The sequence below is a fragment of the Pelodiscus sinensis genome, unplaced genomic scaffold (assembly GCF_049634645.1).
Source record: "Pelodiscus sinensis isolate JC-2024 unplaced genomic scaffold, ASM4963464v1 ctg35, whole genome shotgun sequence".
Lineage (NCBI taxonomy): Eukaryota > Metazoa > Chordata > Testudines > Trionychidae > Pelodiscus > Pelodiscus sinensis.
In genome coordinates, this window is record NW_027465908.1 from 3,188,017 (window position 1) to 3,209,281 (window position 21,265).

The window sequence follows — 21,265 nt, forward strand, 5'->3', positions numbered from 1 at the left end:
CCAGGGCAGATTGACAAACCCTGAAGTTAGTGACAAACACCCCTTGATAGGGAACGGATAACAACTTTCACTAGAAAGACCACACCTCTGAGGGGTCATCAGCATACAGATATCAAATGACGGTGAGAACAACTTCTTCCCCATAAGCATGTCGTCGCAAGACTGATTGTGATGCTGAGGGACTGATTAAGGCCTGACAAGGCAAAATGCATAGACTTGCATGGAAGAAAAATCCTGCAAAGGATGGAGTGTCTTCTACGGTTCTTTGAGTTCTCGTCCTGCCCAGTGGAGCATCAGTCCGGACTGACAAGAACCCGGCTCCTTCCTCCCACCCGACCTATCTGGCTAATAGGTTGGGCCGAGCAACAGACTGTTGTGTGTGGGGGGGAGGGGGGAGGTGTGTGTGTGGGGGGGAGTGGGTTGTGGGACGGTGTGGCCTTATCCCCCTGAAAAAGGTTCCATGTGCTTCTTTTAGGCATAACACTGCAGGTCCCTCTTGTTTTCCTTGTGGAGCGCTGCATCCGATCATAGCAATGCTTTGGGTGATTTAGTTTTATTTACGGTGGAAGGAGGACTCCAGGAGCAGCCTGTTACATCACAGTTTAGAGGTCAGGAAGAGGAGGAGCAGAAACTCCTGTTTAAAAAGTGTGTGTGCACGCGGAACTAAAACAAGTAAATAAACTGAGACCACAGTATCCCAAGAGATCATCCATAATCTCTACAGGCTGGTATTTTATCAGCCTGAGTCTCTCCCTTAAGTCATGGCCTGTCTTGCCTTCAGCCCATGAGCATGCTCCTGGCCTCTGCCTGCAGTCAGATTTGGGATGGGAAAGGGAGAGGGGACGCATACCGAAATTGGCGCCTCACTGCTCCCTGTGGATGTCAACGTGCTGGTGGTGATTGACTTCTTGGGCAGCAAAGGACTTGCCTCGGGTTTGGCCTCCACACTGCTCTTGGAGGAGCTGTCGTTCACGTCATTTTCTTCTACAGGAATCTCCTCGCAGTAGCTGTAAATCCAGACACAACAGGCGCGTCTTTAACTTTGTCTTTCCCTAGCTTTGGCTGGCACGAGAGGGGAAATGCTGAAATAAGGATTTCTTTGGTATTTCCAGCCAGCCCAGAAGCAGAAACAAGCAGGAATCTTGTTGGACAGACTTTTCCCAGCATGCTTTCAGCTCTGGACATTTCAGGTGCTTATACAAATGATCAAAAAGGTTTTGATACCTTCTGTCAGGATAACGCACCAGCTGGTGTGCAACACCTTGTCCCCATCATCGTGGTGGACTCTAGTCAGGGTACGTCTAAACTACATGGCTCTGTCGACGGAGCCATGTAGATTTGTTTATTCAGCAAAGGTAAATGAAGCCGCAATTTAAATGATCGCGGCTTCATTTACATTTACATGGCTGCCGCGCTGAGCCGACAAACAGCTGATCAACTGTTTGTCGGCTCAGCGCGCTAGTCTGGACGCTCCCCTGCCGACATCAAAGCCCTTTGTCGGCAGCCCCGGTAAACCTCATCCCACGAGGAATAACGGGGCTGCCGACAAAGGGCTTTGATGTCGACAGGGGAGCGTCCAGACTAGCGCGCTGAGCCGACAAACAGCTGATCAGCTGTTTGTCGGCTCAGCGCGGCAGCCATGTAAATTTAAATGAAGCCGCGATCATTTAAATCGCGGCTTCATTTACCTTTGCCTATGTGTCTAATCTACATGCCTCTGCCGACAGAGGCATGTAGTCTAGACACAGCCTCTGTGCTATAGCCTGCTACTCACGAACAGAGCCCGTTAGCCATTGGCAGAGGAATGTGCTTTCAGCGCTGAAAGTCCATTAACACCTAAGGGGCTAGCACAGGGAAAAGGGTGTGGTGCAAATAAGCTTGTGAACTGTGAGGCGCTTAGCTCAGATCTTCAGCCTGATCTTTGCACGTGGAGGTCAATGGGAGTTGGAGGCAGGCAAGGGATGGGGCCCCTAATTTCCTGAGGCCCCTAATGGGGCCCCTAATTTCCCAGTTGCACTTACGTACCCCATAGTGTTGAAATCATCATCAGGAGGAACGTAGTCTTCATCATCGCTGGTCAAGCCCAGTTCATTCCCGTAACACTGGTGGACAAAGTGCCAGAGCTCCTTTGGACACAGGGGCTATGGGGGGAAAGGATAACACCACACACATTGCACCTCAGAATCCCAGACACTAATGAATTCATCCTGCTTAGCACTTACACCGCCCTTTGCATTTCCAGCGTCCCGCCCTAACAGCAACCAACTCATCTTCACAACGCCCACGTGGGACCAGAGATCAGATGCTTCTTCCCCTTTTCCAACCATTAGGTAACACTCCTGCCCAGTGAAATGCCTGGTACAAAGAGGCTAGGATACAAGTCAGGCCTGTGGGGTTCCCAGGCCTGGGAGACCTGGTGGAACTTCTGTCCATTGGGCACAGCTGGGAACCGGTGTGGAGTGTTACCATTTCTTGAGCGTGGTGCTGACCTCTCTCTTTTTCACTATAGTTATTGATTTTAAACCATTTCTTTCCTTTTCAGGGGAGGCTCATTTCCGCCTGAAGAGCCGAAGCGAGAGCTCAGTAATCTAGCTCGCAATGGCGTAGCGTCCTCTGTCCTAGGGCCGCAAGCTTGTGGGACTCTCTTCCTGGCAACAAACCCCAGTGATGCTGAGAGATGGTTTGCTACAATGAGCCTGCCACAGCACTGACTGGGTGAGCACAGGCTGGGCCGACACATTCCCTGGTTAGGGTGCACGCTGGTTAAATAGCCACCCCATTACTGTGCAAACTGTTCCTGTCAGCTCAATGTCTGCCCTGCATAGCTCTAGGTGGCCCCCTTGATTTCCTGTGCAACAGTCTCAGGGCTTTGCAGGCACCTGGGAAAGAGAAGAGGAAGCACCAGGATGCAGATAGGCCTGATTGGAAGACCCACCTACTCATCTCCCTGCACCATCCATGGTTGCTCTGCTCCTCTAGGAAGCTCTTCACTCCTTCACGTGTGTTTGTACTGCCACTGCTCCTCCCACTGACGCGTCTCCCAGTGACATGATACAAAGCAAGTTTGTTAAATTTTTTTTTGAATGGAGGCTGCCCATAATTTGCTGGGACAGAGAAAGCTATTTTAGAAACCCTGAACTTGCTTCTAGGAGACAGAGATATTTTCCCCTGGGGCTTTAACTTGAGAACACTAGTGTTACTGTGATTGGATGGACTCGTGGCATTACTGCGAAAAGGCTGCACACGTCACTAGTTAGAATGAGAAATAACATTACCGGGAAGGTCAATCTTCAAAGCCTAGCTCTGGTGGGTCATGGTCACTTGATAAAAATGTGACTACATCTTCCAGCTACAAGGGGCTGCAGCAGCAGAATGTGAGATTTAGAGTTTTGGGCGACAATAAGGGGTTAGTTTTATTCCATCGGGAAACAAAATGGCAGGCAAGAAGGATTTCTAATTTAGAAAAAGAAATCTTTTCTGGAATTGATTGGTTTGAATTTTCCCACTTGTTGCTGCCTGTGACCAGGCAGGAAAATCTTAACCAAGGTTACAATGATTTAACAACGATGGCCAGGCTCAAATGGGAAAGACTTACCGGGGGGGGGGGGGGGGGGGGGGCAGAGCAGCTCTGCCCATCTGCAATCTATTACATTCATATGCTTTATCAAGGGCATCTGGCTGGGTTTCCTTCTCTCTCCCTTCCCCCTACCACTTTGGGGCCCTTATTTCGGGGAAAGAGCTTCAAGTATTTCCTGTCTTCACTGCTCCAAATCTCAGTTCCTGTTTGTTTCAAGTCTTGAACTAAGGACACTGATGTTCAGTATCAATTTAAAAAAGACTGCTGCAATCACAACATTACATCTGTGACACATCAATGTCTACCTGTGGGAAGTGTATCTAGCTACATATTAACATTGTCTTGGCCTGAACTCAAGGCCTGCGTTAGTCATCTGTATGTTGACTAAACAGTACGTTGTGAGCTCATGCTCCTATGGCATTGCGGAGTCTCTGTTCCAGCCTGGACTTGCACTTCTGCACCAAGCTGCTATTGGAATGTGAGAGTCAAACCAAATACAGTCAGGACTCCAGCTGCTGCAGAATAGGTAGATATACCGGCATGTTTGGGAACCATAGTCTTCCTATGTTTTGCATCTTCTCCATAGTTTCCACACACCCCGGGGACGTCGTAGACTCATGCTTGGTCTCAGCCCCATCCTTGACTCATCCTCCTGCACTATGTGCCTGTTATGCCCTTTGCCTGTGGGGTCAGAGATTTTTGCTACATCCTGGAACTGCTTTTTGCTAGGCGGGTTCATTTTAAATGAGCGCCTTCTGAAAACGAGTGCTGGGCCACGCATGAATTCGTACTCCAGCAGTGGTAAATGCGGTGGGACACATTTTCAACAAAGGAGCTTTAACTGGCGGGCAGACGTGCCTGTGCAGACAGGTCACTCTGCGAGTAGCAGGGTGTTGCATCTGCACAGTTACCTGGTTCGCTAGCACAGACGTGCATTTACTGGACCTACGGGTTCATGTGTACGGATTAGCCACACGTACTGTGGGTTCTTGCATGGGCGGCACACATCCAGGTGGCAGGGAGCGCTGATACCTGCGCAGGAATGTCCCCGTACCTTTTCGAGGAGAGCGTTCTGCCAGAGTCTGAACATCATCATGTACGTCCTGTCTCGGGCGCCGAAGGAAGTGAAAAAGTGCTGAAAGGGCAGAGCCAGAGAAAGTGAGTGCCAGTGAGAGAGCGAGGAACATGCTCTCAGCCTTCACGCGCAGGACACACAGACACCCAGTGGCAAGCAGAACTGTGACACTACTGAGCAAAAGAAGGATCTGAGCATCACCTACCCGAGGGAGCATGTCTGAGGCCATGTCTGTAGCCATTACCTCAGGAGCCTACACTGTGTGTCAGAGGGGTTTGTATCAGCAGGGCCTGCTGCAGAGGCTGTGTGCTCTATCCCGACTGTCGACCCAACCCCACACTGGGTTCTGCTGGCTCTCCGCACACCACCCCTCCCCACGGACCAAACGAATGCAGGTTAATACTGGAAACCCCCCCCAGGGATTCGTGGAACACTTTGCATATATTTATTTCTAGTTGAAGATCACTAATTGCACTGAGTTAAGTCTCTCAACACCCTTGGAAGGTAAATGCTGTTATCCCCATTGCAGACATGGGAAGTCTGAGGCTTGGCGAGGGGAAGTGATTTGCCCAAGTGGCAAGGCCTAGAAGCCAAAGCCACAACTTCCCAGTCCCTTCCATAACCCTTTCCCCACACCGTCGATTCACCGTCCCTAGAGCAGGCAGCTGTAGCTCCCGGTCTGGGAGCTGTCCCAACATCACCCGCACATGCCCGAAGCTCTGCTCAGAGGTGTGCGGTGTACAATCTACAGCCCTGTGTCTACCCAATGCCAGCACCAGTGCTGACCCCCTGTAGGTATTTATAGCACCCCGGCAGCAGACTAGCTCAGCACTCACCTTGTGCAGCTTGCCCAGGAGTGGAGGGTTCTGGGACGTACCTTTTCAGTGTCAGTGCAAACTTGGATAGCGTTAGGAATGAGCCGCGCTGTTTTCTCCTTGGTCATGGAGCAGATATCCTTCAAACGGACTGTCAGCTTTGGGCGGGGCCATGGCACAAGGGAAGAGAGAAACAGAAAGGGGACAAAGAGAGTTGATGAAGAAGCCGCAGCATGCCCCCGCTCTTGAGACAGGCAAGAAGGTGCTGAGAGCTGTGGAAGCGCAGCCCTGATGGAGAAGTAAGAGGCTCTTTACCAGCGTTTCCCAGCGGAAGATGTTGCTGTAGAAGCAGATCCAGTTTTCGGAGAGGTAGAGTCGGCCCTGCAGGAGAATGTCTCTTTGAAGCGCACATGAGTAATCTGTGGGTAGACACCAGAAGATGAGCATGGAGCAGGACCTTTGGTACACCGCTGGGGATGGCAGGCCAGGTAGAGCCACAACTATATCAAAACAGGTCACAGAGCTGAGCCAGAGAAAAACAGGAGAACCAGAACTGGTAACTCAGGCTCCAAGCTCCTGCAGGAAGTAGCTATCAAGGTAAATTACAAAGCCCACAACGAAGTTAACCTTGGACATATGCCAGGCTCAGCAACTGAGCTACAGTCAAATGCATATCAGAACTACAATGAAGCTGAGACCAGACACTTGCAAGAACCAGACCCGTGCAATACAGCAAACCAGGCTTCAACCACCAACATGCCAGAACAAGCAACCAAATTAGGACTAGACCAGCGCTAGAGCCAGTAACCAAGCCAACTCAAGAGGTGCAAACATGCTAGTGCTGGAAATATGTGGAATTGGTACTGGGGTAGCTCTGGAAGCCCCAACTGCTGCAAAGAGCTTCCAGAGAGAGAAAAATGGGAGGGGGGAAAAGATGCACCAGAGAAGTAACTTGCCCAAGGTTACCCAGCAGGCCAGTGGCAGAACCAGGAATAGACTCCAGCTCCTCTAACAGCGCAGTCAACACCGTGGCCACCAGCCTATGCCAACACCACTGTTACAGCTGTCTCAAACCATCTGCTTGGGGGACTTTTCTGCCATGTGATTACTCAGAATCTTAGGTATTACTTCCTAATTTTTAGCTTGTTTTATCCTTTGTGCTGTTCAGTGCTCTTATTCATAACTTTGCCATCCTGAACCCCCTCCCCCCTCCAAATAGCTCTTCACCCGCCTTAGCGCACCTTACAGCAATTACAAGTAGCTCCTCAGATCCTCACTCACACGCAGTGCAAGGAATGGGTGCAGTGTTGTGGTAGTAATTAACTGACTGCAGCACCATGGCTTAACTGGCAACCAGAGAAATGGGTGCCTGTGTGTGAAGGGACACAGAGCACATGTGAAGATGGGGCTGCAGGGGAGACGGAGCAGCGTGAATGATGTGACATGCAACCCAAAATAAACAAGAAAAAGGCCCACAAAGCAACTCTGGACTACCCTCCTGACACACGTATGGGGAATGTGCTCTCAGGCTAAAACCTTGCCTGACTCATCAACTGGGAAGGGGACTTTTCTGCAGGCTCTGAAAGCCATTAGAAGTCAGAAACTCAGCCGAAGCCAATTACTGTTGCTCTAGTGAAGCCAGCAGAAAAAAAGTCCATCTGTACCAGTCCTACATATACAGGAGGCAGTCAAGGGGCTTGTTCAGCATGGTACGTCTACAAATGACGGCTGTGTGCAGCACACAGATGTGGCACATCCCCTTAGTACGTGTACGAACAGCTGGGTGGATGGTGAGGCTCTGCATAGGTGGGTAGAACATGGGCACATAAGAACCTCAGGCACATACCTGCATGTACACAGAGTGCCTGGCTGCCCTAGACTTTCCCCACTGCACTAGGGATGTTAAATTTCATTTAATCAACTAATTGACCAATCGATGGATTTTCCATGGACTAGTTGATTAGTTGATAAGCAGGGGAGCTGCCGGGGGGTTAGCTCTTGGCCCCAGGAGGTAACCCTGCTGCAGCTCTGCCTTTTAAATGTTAGTAAGAGCCTGTTGGCTCTTAATACATTTAAAAGGCTGAAGCGCAGTGGTGGGGGACCGGCGCGAGCCGGGCCAGATGATTCCTGGCTCACGCAGGGTCCCCCTGCTGTGCTCTTAATACATTTAAAAAGCAGAGGCACAGCATCTGGGACTGAGTACGAGCCGGAAATCAGCTGATTCTCAGCTCGCGCTCGGTCCCCGCTACCCCCCCGCCCCATGCAGAGACGGTGCTGGGGGGAGGGGAGGTGGAAGCGACTAGTTGGGGGTACGTCTACACTACAGCGCTAGTTCGAACTAACTTAGTTCGAATTAGTTAATTCGAACTAAGCTAGTTCGAACTAACGCATCTAGAACTAAAAACTAGTTCGAACTAGCGTTTTGCTAGTTCGAACTAGTAAGTCCACATTGAGTGGACTCTGAACAGGGCTTAAGGATGGCCGGAAGCAGTGCCGGCAGGGCATAAAAGGAGGACTTAGAGCATGGAGATGCTGTCTCAGGCTAGCCGAGGGCTGCGCTTAAAGGGTCCCGACCCCCACCCCGGACACACAGTTCTAAGGGGTGCCCCGCTTGCAAAGAAGTTCTGGCTTGGAGTGCCCTGAGTGCCCACACTGGGCACATCACACCACTCGGCCATCAGCCCGGCTGCACTTGCCGCAGGCTGCCATCTGGGGAGAGGGAGTAATTGGGGGGCTGCAGGAGAGCTTCCACCCCCAGAAGCCCGCAGAGCCAGCCCAGTCCTCCCCATCGGGGGCTCGTACCCCATTCCTCCCTCACCTCCTTCCACTTACCCTTCCTTAGCCCCCCTTCTTATTGATGTACAAAATAAAGATAACGTTTCTTCCAACATTGACTCTGTCTTTATTGAAAAAAAACTGGGGGAGACTGGGAAAAGGAGGTGGGAGAGGGGAAGAGAAAGGCTGGGAGAGGGGAGGGCAACTAACATGATCAGGGGTTGGGAACAGGTCCCATATGAAGAGAGGCTACAGAGACTGGGACTTCTCAGCTTAGAAAAGAGGAGACGGAGGGGGGACAGGATAGAGGGCTCTAAAAGCAGGAGTTGGGTGGAGAGGGTGCATACAGAAAAGCTCTTCATTAGTTCCCATAAAGAAGGACTAGAGGACACCAAAGGAAAGGAATGGGTAGCAGGCTTGAAACTAGTAAGAGAAAGTTGTTGTTCTTCCCAAAGCAAATAGTTAACCTGTGGAACTCCTTGCTGCAGGAGGCTGTGAAGGCTACAACTAGAACAGAGTTTAAAGGGAAGTGAGATAAAGTGATGGAGGTTGGGTCCATGGAGTCCTATTAGCCAGAGGGTAGGAGTGGTGTCCCTGCCCAAAGTTTGTGGAAGGCTGGAGAGGGATGGCACGAGACAAATGGCTTGGTCATTGTCTTCGGTCCATCCCCTCCAGGGTCCCTAGGGTTGGCCGCTGTTGGCAGACAGGCTACTGGGCTAGATGGACCTTTGGTCTGACCCAGGACGGCCATTGTAAGCTCAGGGCTCAGGGTCGGGGGTCTCAGTGGACCCCCTTGATTTTCATGCACACCTGGTCCTGGGTGGCCAGGCTGGCAGCTCTCCTGCCCTAGACGGCCACTTTCCTGTGCCTAGTGAGGAGATCGTGGACGAGGTCCACGATGTCCGCACTAGCCCAGGAAGGTGCCCGCCTCTTGCGGTCCAGGGCAAGCTCCCGGGAGCCGCCAGCCTGGTCCCGGCAAGAGGGGGTGGGCTGGGGGGCATCGGGTGGGTGGCTCTGTGCCGTGCCAGGTGCAGGGTCTGCTAGCTGGGTGCTGGCAGGCTTGCACCTGGCACGGGCACCGTAGCCAGCCCGTGCCCCTTTAAGGGGTCCGGGGCCGGGAGGGGGGCATAGAGTTTCCCTGGTGTTGGCCAGAGTGGCCACCAGGGAAACCTGGGGAGGGCTAGCCTCCCACTATTTCGAACTAAAGGGCTACACAGCCCTTAGTTCGAACTAGCTAGTTCGAACTAGGCGTTAGTCCTCGTAAAATGAGGTTTTCCTAGTTCGAACTAAGCGCTCCGCTAGTTCGATTCAAATTCGAACTAGCGGAGCGCTAGTGTAGCGCCTATTAAAGTTAGTTCGAACTAACGTCCGTTAGTTCGAACTAACTTTGTAGTGTAGACATACCCTGGGGGACTAGTTGACTATCCGATAAGCTTGGACACAGCCAGACATCCACTGCAGCACGGAGCTACGTGCCGCAGCGCGGCCACCACCAGCTTTTTGCCTCAGCCCGGAGCTACCCGCCACAGCCTGGAGGTAGCCAGCCTTTCACCACAGTGCGGAGCTACATGCAGACAAGGCCCCGGGGTGGTCACTGTCTAGAGGAAATGGATTCATGCACCTGGTCCTGAACTTACTCCCACAACGTCTGCCCGCAGCCCAGCCTTACCGACTATGAGGCGCTCAGTATCGGGAAGCTGTTTGAAGAGTTTCCTGAAGTCTTCATTGCGCTGTTTATACGTTGGACTCAACACCTGCAAAAAACAGAGGGCCGGTTAAAGAGAACCCGGGAGCGGCAGGGAGAAGAAGGCGGGGAGGGGGGACGGGAGGGGACATCTGAGCATGGTGGTGCGGGGAGGGGATTCAATGAGTTTACAAAGCAGGAACCAGAAGACGTTGTTTCCCAGTGACACATCGAGGGGAAGAAGGGAGCTTGGGTTAATAAGCGTGTAGGCGGCAGGGATGACGGAGGAAGAGACCCTGACTTGTCAGAGAAGCGGGAGCAGAGCGCAGAAGGGTCTGGAGGGGGTGGGACCTGCCAGCTATTGCGGACGGTAGCAGAGCCAGGGACAGCATAGGGGCTCCAGCGCGAGGGGCTTTGCTTGCAGGGACTGAGGTGGAAATACTGGCGGTGGGAGCTCACGGCTGCTCTCCCAGGAGAGCGTGCCATGTGGAATGCCAAGCCCCACACACCCACCACTGCACCCCGTGTGGTGCCTGCACTCTAATGGGAGACAGGAGAAGCTGCAAGTAGGGACCGTTCACGGGCCTGAATGGAGATTTTGCCACTGGCTGCAGTGAGGTCAGGAGCTGGTTCAGCTCTTGTGTTTACTACACGTTAGCGTGAATCAGTCTCAGGAGCAGTGATCTTAGACACACGCAGCCTCCCACAACGCTGATTTCTGAGAACTGCTCGTCCTCCCCTGCAGCAGGAGCCTGCTGAGAGTGATGGACGGAGGCAGGTTGAAATGCAGAAGAGCCACCTCTCTCCTCTAAACCATAATGCTCCTCTCTCCTTCGTTTGTGAGACAAGTGATCTGGAGCACAGGCCTGTCTACTCCCTTCCCACCCCTTCCTAGCCGGGCGACACTCTCCCTGAGTCAGAAAGGCAGGTTCAGGAAGACACAACACAGGGAATTCAGAAGCCGCCTTCTGCTGCAGGAAGGGCGGGGAGAGGGAACCAGGGTGGTTACTTGCCGTGTGTGTTACAAAAGGTGCCAGGTCTCAGCACAGGGGAGAAGTGAAAATCATGCAAAGTGATCCCCTATCATGCCCCTGAGAACTGTCTCCCTAAGAATTGAGCTGCATCCCTATGCCCCCCTGCCCGAGTTTGATTAACACGCCATTAATAACTCTTAGCTTCCCCATGGCCCTTCATTAGTGCCTGCGGACCCAAGACGGGCTCTTCCTTGCGGCGCCCCCGTCTTGCACTTGACACAGAAATCGGCAGACGTGCAAACTAGGAATTGGCTCACCAACATGCCAGTCTGAGCATCCAAATGTGGGCTCAGAACTAGAGGTGGGGCCAGCGGAGTTCTAGCCTGGACCCACATTTCTCCCAAGCTCACGGTGAGGTGAGGTGAGTAGGAGAAGGGGGTTTTGGTTCAGCCCATCAGAGAGACTGAGTTGAGTGGGACACTTTGGATCTGGACCGGAACCTTCCCACACAATCAGGGATGTTCCGATCTGCAGTTTTGGCTTGGGGTCCTCCTGGGAGAGTCCCGTGTGTAAAACGTGGACTCTCCAGCGTCTTGTTTGGCAGCGAGATCTAAATGACAAAGAGAGGTGGCACCAGAACTGTGTGACACTGATAAATGGAGACACTCACAGCTGGAATCTCTTCTGCTCCTGGGTGGTCATAATCTGGGGACAAGCCGTTTAGCCCCTCCAGGAACCACAGCAACTCCTCGTTCTCTCGAGCCAGCACGGAGGCCCAGAGCACCGCACAGTCCAACAAGGAATCCATGAGTCCCCCGCAGTCCCTCTGACTTCACCTGCTGCTCACACTGCCACTTGAGCTGCTTCAGATCCAAAGCCAATGAAGACTCAACAGCAGCAGCCTGCTAAAGGTCTGTGCGCTTTGCCCTTCCCTGCTCCTCACATCCAGCTCTTGTGCTCTAGCAATCTCTGCAGCTCCACTCGCTCTCCAAGGGACTCTGAAAAAGCGGCTCCTACGGGGACCTCATTGTTCAGCACGCTCAGCGCTCTTGTGGCTTCTCTCTCCCCGGCCACAGCGAGTATCTCTTAAAGGAGCACTGCAAACATGCCTTCAGCTGGAAGAGTCCAAGCGGGGCTGCAAGGGGGCGGCAGCACCTCCCAGATGCAGTCCCAATTTCCACAGCTGTCCAGGACAGGCAGTTGCTTACACCGTCCAGCTCTCCAGGACCCCACGCAGTGTGCAGTAAATCACAGATCTAGCCCCACAGGACACCGGTTTGCAGCTGACAAGCAGCCCGCCGAGCTGAGGAGCAGAGACTTATTCTTCCCGTGCCTGTCTCAGGCTCTTCTCTCCCGTCTCCATTCCGCACATTTTTCTCGTGAACGGCACGGCTGGGGAGACACTGAACTGACTTGCACATGCTTGAAGTTACTGGATCTGGGTAACTCTGACGGCCAATGCCCTGCAGTAACCCAGGCTCAGCCCTGCCTCCAACAGATGTTTCCTGTAATGGAAAGTTGTTGGAAAAGAGCCTGTGTTTAAAGGGAGAGGAAGGAAGGAGGAGAGCACAGCAGTGATGCAACCAGCAACGTGAGACCCTATTAGCTGGACCGGTCTGGAGCTCTATTATCCCAAGATGCCTTTGAAAACTGGGATTCCTCCTTTGATTCAGTGACCAGATGGGAGTTTGCTAGGTAGGCTGAGGATTGCCTTCAAGTTCCAGCAGCTGGACTCTGAAGGTTTCAGGACAGATTGGTTAGACCTTCTGCAATCCACAGCGGCTGCCCCCTCTCTCTCCCTCTGTCGCCCTTCAAGTGCAGAAATGCACAGAGGAGGAAACACACAGAAAGGCTCCTGTAATGTGGCACAGCTCCTGTTTGCAATGACAATGCTGATTGTGCGGGAGCTGGTCCAGACTGTATCCAGGAAAACGCGCAAAGAACTGGGTACTGGCACATCCAGAACATCTCAGCTGTGGCAAAGCTAGAGGAGCCAGAATCAGGCTTAATAGTAGGCACAAGGACTATGACTTCCTAATGGGAAGGAGACTCTCCTGGAGAGACAGGCAGGCAGCTCTAGTTTGGGTCAGTAACTTCTTACCCCAGTCGCTCTCAAAGCAGAATTGCTGAAGCTAGACTAGACTCTGCTGTGTCTTTTAGCACAGGCAGGAGGGAAGCAATACACCGCATCTGCTGACAACAGCGGAGGGGCCTTGCTACAAACCAACACTGCTATATTCAACAGTGGCGGCTGCAAACAATGCAGACACAGTGCTCTGTGACGAGGGTCTAGTGCTGCAGACAAGTGCAGCATTAGGGCTTTGGGCACTTGAATGACTGCTCCCCTTTGCTGCAGCCGGTTAGAAACTACTTCCCAAACCACCTGGAACTGCAACTGATGTTTCTCTCTGTCTTTGCACATCCACCTACCTCCTCGGCAAAGCAAGAGCAGCACACAGAGATAGCATGAGCCAGGCGGGAGCTGGTGATGGTAAACATTAACTCTACCACAAACACAAGGAGCTGGGACAGCATGGCACTATGGGAGTGGTGGTGGGGGAAAGGACAGGTTAGATCTTGGGGAAGGGGGTGGATTTCACATGGAGAAACCTCCCCGGCTTTGGCTGTTCAAACACAGACACAGCTCCTCTGGCAGGAAAGCCAAGGCAATAGATGTGGGAGGGAGAACACGGGGAGGGTTGGCAAGGGAAGATCCAGGGTTGTACAACACAGAACATGAAAAACACTGAGAGGGAAGAGAGGCAAATCCCCTCTTCAGAACGGCACCAAGGATGGGCTTGGTTCTAGGTGTTTCACAAGGGATGTACATCAGTTTTGGGGTTGAAATGGACACCTACGCCAAACGTGGGACAAACGCTCTGCTAGAACAAGAGGGCAAAATCCCAAGGCTGTTGCCTCCATTAACACCAAGAAGGAACTTGGCCAAACACACTGCAAAATGCGTTGCGATGTCTGTGAGTTGCCGGCGTTTGCAGCCTCTTTCTGGCTTTCCCCAAATACTCTCACTGAAGCAGTCTCCTGAGGGGGGGGGGGGGGGGGGTACAGCTGGTTTTAAAGAGAAAGGCATGAATGCTGAGCAAGTTTCAAGTAATTTTGGGGGAATGCTGGTGACAACCAAACTTGAATCCCCAATCATTCCATTAAGAAATACCCGATTTCTAGGCTGGGCTAACAAAGGAGTGCATTGCTCGCGTGTACATCACACCCGCACAGCACTCCTAGAATGGACATGGTTTCCACGGGCCAAACTGCACGTTTGCCAGCATAGCTTATTTCTGCGCCACTGGAGCAAAAGGTGCATTAGCGAAGCATAGTGTTGCTGGCACAACTGTGTCTACAGTAGGGGCTTTGGCCTGCACAGCAACACTGGTGAGTGCTTACACCTCTTTGCACCCAAAGTGCCGTAGATGTGCTAGCAAACACGTGCAGAGCAGGCCTGGCCTCTGTGTTAAGATCTTCCAATGAGAGAACAGATCCTATCAAAATGACATACACACCCTATTAAAACGAATCAATACAGGACAAAGTCTGAACACTGAAAACTTGCAAAGAACTGCTTGTGAACAAGACACTGACCAAGAATTATTTGCCAGAAATTACCAATGATTTAAAACAATGGCAACACTTGAGAAAAAACTCAAGCTGGCCACAGTCAATTCAAAGCGAAACAGAACTGGCGTTTATCAAACAAACTGCTGACTTGTCTCTACTACTGGGGCTTTCTGCAATGCATTCCCCCCCACGTTGTGTCACTGTCTGATTCTGAGTCAGTAGCTCAGGCTACCAGGCAATGTTTCTACTATTACTTTCCTTCCTCCTAAAGTTATACACAGCTTATCTCCCTCTGGTTTGGGGAGGAATTTTGGTTTTGGTTTTGGGTGGGGGAGGAATCAGGAGAGACAGAAAGCAAGTTGCAAGGAGTGAGCTATAGGGAGGTATGAGAATGGGGGTAGGACAGGCCCTGGGAGCTGATGAATAGATAAAAAGCCGGAGAAAGTATCGAGTCAATGGAGCCAGCTCTGTTTGCTCTAACTCTTCAAACACATCTCTTTACTCTTGCTAATCGCTCTCTCTTACCAGTGACTGGGGAGGAATATTCAGCTCCCGGCTGTTGGGCTTCTAGCTGCACAAAGATGGCAGGAGGTGATTTACAGAAGCAGCACTTGACACACACGGCAGCTGGAAATGCTGAAGCACGCCCGACATTCTGGCACCAGACAGCAAAGAACCCTGAGGTCACGCCCCTATTCAGGGACAGTCAAGAGTGGAGGGTCACCAGAGTGATTTATAGCGGAGAAGAAAGGTTGGGCTAGCTCCATGTCTCCAACAGGAATCCCATAGAGTTCTCCGTGGCTCTGACCTTGGACACAGAACTTGAGGCACACAAACGGAATCCTCCACCATGATCTGACAGGGAACAGGGCCTGTCGTCTCAAGCAGGGAGCTGGGGGTGCTGGGGAGGAAGGAGACTTTTTCTGTAGTGAAGTATTTCCAGAACAGAATTTTAAAACCATTTGTTGGGAGGGGGATTCTTGCTAGGGACTAAGAGCGTTCCTACCTCCAACACAGCTGTCTCTGTCCAGAGATGGGCCCAAACCAAAATGGTGGATATGAAAACCCACAAACTCTAGGAGGAACAGGGAATTGGATTGGTTCTGCAACCTGATTTCATGGCGTAGGCCCTCACTCTAGAATGGGCTGGACCAGAACCTCAGATCCCAACACCTCAACTCCTGGCAAAGCTTGTCTCTGGATTTGAAATTCGTGATTTGTGCCCATTTTTACTTTAGTCAGTGTCAGCACCTCGGTATTCCCTTTCACCTCCATATGTCCCCTGCCTTGGGCCTTACATTAGAGCCCGTACGTCCCTTATCTCAGCTCCTTTACCAAGCCTCAGAGACATCTCCCAGCATTGCCCACTCGCACCATTTCATTGCACATCTCTCAATATTTGGGGTTTCTCTTACCGATCCAAATGAGTTATATTATTACATGGCACTGCCAGCTCTCTTTTTAAAAAAAAAAAAAAAAAAAAAAGTAACACTCTAGCCCTCGAGGCTGTAAGGAAAAGCTTGCAAGTGTGATCCCTAAGGTCTCAAAACCCAGTCAGCAAAGAACTCGATATTATTGTTCAAATCCCAGGATCTTTTTGCCAATCCCATAATTTTGGGAACCTGACCTGTGGTTTCTGAAAACCTGGTGTTGGGCCATATTGCCCTGGGCTTTGTTTCTTCCCAGTGCTAAGACACCCCCATGCACTGCTGCCGTATTCTCCGAACGGAAGGGAATGGCAGACTTGTTCCACACGGCACAACAGGACAGAGGCTCTACCCATCACACCCTGTGAGGTGCTTTTGCGCGCCTGCCATAAGTTTCAGGCGCAGGATGGCCCGGAACATGGCCTGTTTCCTCTATGCTAGAGTAGCATGAGCTGACAAGCTACTGGGTCCCACTTCTGGTGAGCTCACACAAGTGAGCAGTTTTGATCCATAACCAAGTGACAGGGATGTGTGGGTTTGTTCTGAGGAGGGGGAGCCAGAGACAGCCCCAAAGTTTGATTGCCCTTTTTTGGCCTGGGGTCCCACTAATGCTTCTGCCTTCCCCAGTGGTGGCTGCTGAACAGTCTATTGCCAAGAACAGGGGTGGGCAATCATTTTTGATGGGGGAGCACTTGAGAAATGTGGTAAATGATCACGAGCCTCACTCTGTTATGATATTAGTGGAGGGATGCGGGGTCAGGGATGGAGGTGGGGTGCAGAAGGAGGCAGGCGTGGGAATGCGTGCAGGACAGGATTCTGACCTGGGGAAGGGGTGTGGAGGTTGGGGGTTGTTACCTGGGGCAGGAGGGGCTGTGACCTGAAGCAGGGATGCAGGAAGAGGTGCAGAGGGTTTGGGTAGTAACGGGAGGCAAGGAGTTTGGGGGAGTGCCAGGTTCAGGGTCTGACCTGAAGGCACTTACCACAGTAGGCAGCTCCCAGGCAGCAATCCATTGGGACCCTCAGGCTGCCATGGCCCTGCATGCCGCTCAAAGCGGCCGGCTGCTGGAGCCATGTGTTTCTCTGCACACCTCACACCCCTTGGGCTTACAGCCAGCAGGAGCTGCAAGTATGGCGGGGAAGCAGGGGCAGCTTATGGAGGCCCCGCAAGGAGCGCACGGCACAGACACACACATGGCCCAGAAGCCGGCCGCTGTGAGCAGCGTGTAGAGCTGTGGAACACTGGCATCCCAGAGTTTCATGACAGGCGGATCTGAAGTTTTGGCAGGATGAATCTGTCATGGGCCATGTTTTGCCCTCCCCTGGCCTAGATGCTCCAGAGAAGACTGGATGACAACACCAAGGCTAGGCATAGCCATACTGTTAGGGGGGGAAGGGGATTTTTTTTAGTGACACTTCTATGCTGGCAGAAGCCCTAGTGCAGACGTAGTTACACTGGCATGAAAATGCTTCTGCCACTATAGCTAATCACACAGGGATCCGATACAACAGTGTTTCCCAATCGGTGCCCCACGGAACCAAGGGTTCTGCAAGAACCCGGCACTCCCCTACGCCCTCTTAAAGAGACAGAGACGAACTGCGGCGGGACTCAGGTTTGATTTGGTTTTTGTTTTTTGCCTGTCAACCATAGGGGTTCCTTGAAATTCTTTCAAGCTGAAAAGGGTTCCGTGGCCAAATAAAATTTGGAAACACTGCAATACAAGCTACACTAGCAAAAGCACTTCTTTCTGCCAGTCTGAACTGCAGCTGCACTGGGAGGGTTTATAGCTAGAGCTACACTAGCAAAACTTTTCTGGGGCTCAGCAGGCCTGAGAAAAGCTCCATCGCCTCCTTAGATCTGTGGGCCAGGAGATTACACTCCAGACTACCCTGCCTATTACGGTAAGCGAATGCCAACAGTCCTCTTAGTGAGCAGAGCTAGGTGGCAACTCACGGCTGATCATAGTCCCCGCACGCCCGCACCTCCTTGTTTCAAAACTGAAGAGCAGACAGACAGCACTTAAGCCAAGAAGAGGGGCATTCAGAGTGCAGCCTGAGGACGAACGGCAGAGTACAGAGGCCTGCGGATGCTTAGTAGTGGACTTCTAATCAGTAACATTAATAATCCCGACAAGCCAGGCTCCAAGACAGCTGCTCCTCACCAATGTCTCTGGAAAGACCATGAGCGGCTTTTCCTTTTCACAGCTGGCAAACTCAGCCAGCCACTCAGTAAACCCATGCTCCCCACCCTAGGAGTGAGGCATCCAGGTGGACAGCAGGCTGCATGCCTGCACACTGTGTGGCTCAGCTGCAGCCCAGCATCTGGGCAGGTGTGTGAGACAGGTTTCTAATGCTGTGGAATAAAGCAGGGGCCTATAACCTCAGTTGGCTCAGATCTGTTTGGCTGCTTTATGACAATGGTTCCTGGAAGCTACAGTCACCAGACAGAGCAATCGGCTGCTGGATACAACAGAGGTGAGGAACCTACAGCTTGCAGGCTGAATTCGGCCCCCAGCTTAATTTGATCTGGTTCCCAGCAACCATCCACGTTGTGAGCCAGAAGCCCTGAGCCTCAGTGCCCACCTGCAGGGCTGGAACACGAGCGCCGGCCCGCCTACCCCAGGCTGGAACCCTAGGGTTCCTCAAGTGAGGCTGTGGGGGCGGAAGCCCCAAGCTTCAGCACCGCCCCAAACCTCCTGCAGGCCTGGACTGCAGCGCAGGCTGAGTTAAGTGTGAGTGAAAGGTGGGTTTTTCCCTTTGCTTCCCACCTTGGGAGCGTTGAGAACCGGTGAGTAGTGAGGGGTTTTTTATTTTTTGCTTGTGTGTGGCCCCCGACTGACTTTTCTGTGGGTCAGTGGCCCCTGACCAAAAAACGGTTCCTCACCTCAATAAACAAGAGTCCTGAGTGGCTCAGCTCTGGAGAGATGAGAGCTAAGCTAAATCTGTTCATGGGTCCCAGGCAGGAGATGCAGGGAATATCTGTGAAAGGTCCCCACAGGAGAACGGTATGTCCTCTCTGCTGCCTTGCTTGCTGTTGGCTATTGGGAGTTTTCTGCGTTACTTTGATCTCAAGCTGGCCCTGAGGAAACGAACTGTGTTTTAATACTGAGACGGAGTACCTGCCTCCAGGGCACTGAAGGGCACCTGCTCAGACAAAGGTCTGCTACCACTGGGAGCAGAAGGGCCTATTCTTCCTTTGGTTTCTGTACCTTGAGCTTCACTACCAGAAATTTCTCCCCCTTCCTCTCGACCCTGTTTGATTGAGTCCTGATGCAAATCTCACTGCATCTCCGGAAAGCAATGGTGCACCAACCAGAGAACACACCAACAGGAAGGGGAAGGGTGTTCTAAAGAAAATATTCACAGCGGGAGGTTGCTATGCTCTTGGAAGAAGAAAAGAGAAAATGGAACATGGGAGGGAGCAACCGCTACCGGATAAGCAGGGGCAGATCAAAGCAGTGTTAAGGGAACAGGAGATAACATAGTAGGTAAGACAGAAGTAAGAAAACCAGTTAAAAGCAGCAGGAATCGGGCTGAAGCCTCCACCGCCAAGGCCCATGTTCTAATATGACCCAACGGGGCATGTGTGCGTCAGGGAAGATTTGAACGCCCAGGGGGCACAAGGCTCCATAAGTGAGGGTAAGAGCGAGTCAGCGTGCAGTGAATACAGGTGTATCTGTGTTTCATGTGTGCGGGTTTAAAGACACACCCTACAACTGACCAAACTCCAAGACTACACCAAAGGTGGCCTCCTTCGAGATGGACTTTTATGAATGGATCTGTCCCCGGAGGAGAGGGGAAGGAAAAGTCCCCAGCACTGGAGATCCCAGTCACTTGTTGGAGGGGCTTGCCCAATGCAATTCAAAGCAGGAGCAAATTACTGACAATTGTTACACTATCACTAACACCGATTCCTCTCCTGGAGTTCAGGGGGCCTACGCCCATTTCCACATTGCTGCTTTCATCTGGCCATGATGCATTTCTGGACTAGAACTAAAAAAGAAAAGGAAAAATAAACCCGGCAGAACGCAGCCAGTGCTTACTCTCCGGATGTGCTGTCTTTCATGCTGAAAATACATGGAGGAAAAACAAGAGAACAGAAAGATAAGGTAGAGCAGACACAAAACCATGAGAGAACCACAGAAGCACATCACACCAAAGCATCATGCAGCAGGAGATGGCTCCCAGCAGCCATAGAAATAAGCGGCTTATAGAAAATACAATGCCACCTTCAGCTGTAGTTACTGACTTCTTTACATGCATCTTCATGTCACCTCCTCATGCACCTGTCTGCATTCTGGGTGTCTAAGCATCCCCCACCTTTCTGTTCAATCCAACCTGCTCGCCATACTGGTGATCACTTACCCATTTTCTTACCATCAGCAGGTCATGTCTGTCCCAACCCCGTCTGTCTCTCTGACCACTTGCTAACACCATCTGTCTACACTGTCTCTTTAGCCAGATGTTCTCCTGACCTTGCTTCTGTCCCTCTCCTGCCTGGCCTGTGCATACTGGAGCCACACCAGTTCCCACTGGAGTCAAAGGGAGTTTGGTCATTGATGTCAATAGGAAGAGGTTGCTTGTTTTCTGCCTGTATTGCCATCTTCACCCCTACATATCTTTATTCCACGCTGTGTCCTCCCAACGAGACCTGTTTTCATCTACAACCCATCTCTCCTGGGGAAAATTCTGATTTCAAACCAAAACTCATTTCAGAGCTAAACTACCCAGCAAAGAGATTTGATTTCAGAGATAGGGAGGATTTAAAAATAAATACAATAATGGTGACAACAGGAAGTGGTGGCCAGGCAGATGTGCAAAGGAGGAGAGCGAAGGAAAAAATGAAAGTGTCTGGAAAATGTTGGTGTCTTTCGAACTGTACAAGATGCAAGTTCCTGCCGCAGCCTCACTCTCCCAGAGAAGACAGCAGTCTCTTCTGAGGATGGGAACTTTGGAGGAAGGATACTTGGTTACAACATGGTGAATCTCTGATTTCCATGATTCAGTGCACACAAAAAATGCAAGTGCTGCATGACTATGATGTGCAGAGAGCTCAACAGCGGAATTAGCCAGATATGGGCTCAGTTTCTAGGGTATCTCCTTGCTACAACCCCTTTGGGGTCTAGGCTCCCAGGTTAAGAGGGATCCAATGCTTTGCTTTCTCTAGTAGCAAGGTTCCTATGTGTGTTGGCTCCAAATCCATCATACTCCACAGTAGATGGGCATTAGAGGTCTGTATCAGATCCTCACAGGCTGGCTAGATGGATCCCACAATTCTTCTAGCTGCCCCCCTCCCCCCCCAAATGAGGCTGGAGGACAAGAAGACTCTTGAGATGCTCTGGGAGGAGCGAGGGAAACAGAAATAAGA

The 21,265-nt window shown here is 51.7% G+C and overlaps 1 protein-coding gene across 6 annotated transcripts in view; it reads right to left on the reverse strand.

The window, feature by feature from the left end:
• Window positions 1-21,265, reverse strand: part of LOC142818179 (protein Aster-B-like) — a 335,181-nt gene that overhangs the window by 27,120 nt on the left and 286,796 nt on the right. For 4 of the 6 annotated variants that reach the window (XM_075916427.1, XM_075916430.1, XM_075916426.1 and 1 more), the window contains 7 exons: window positions 19,941-19,964; window positions 9,912-9,996; window positions 5,783-5,886; window positions 5,530-5,625; window positions 4,632-4,712; window positions 2,026-2,141; window positions 851-1,007 (listed from right to left, as the gene is read on the reverse strand). In XM_075916427.1, coding sequence (XP_075772542.1) covers window positions 851-1,007; window positions 2,026-2,141; window positions 4,632-4,712; window positions 5,530-5,625; window positions 5,783-5,886; window positions 9,912-9,996; window positions 19,941-19,964 — 663 coding nt within the window. The remainder of the gene's footprint in view (window positions 1-850; window positions 1,008-2,025; window positions 2,142-4,631; window positions 4,713-5,529; window positions 5,626-5,782; window positions 5,887-9,911; window positions 9,997-19,940; window positions 19,965-21,265) is intronic. The other 2 variants (XM_075916429.1, XM_075916428.1) reach the window with 1 other exon arrangement.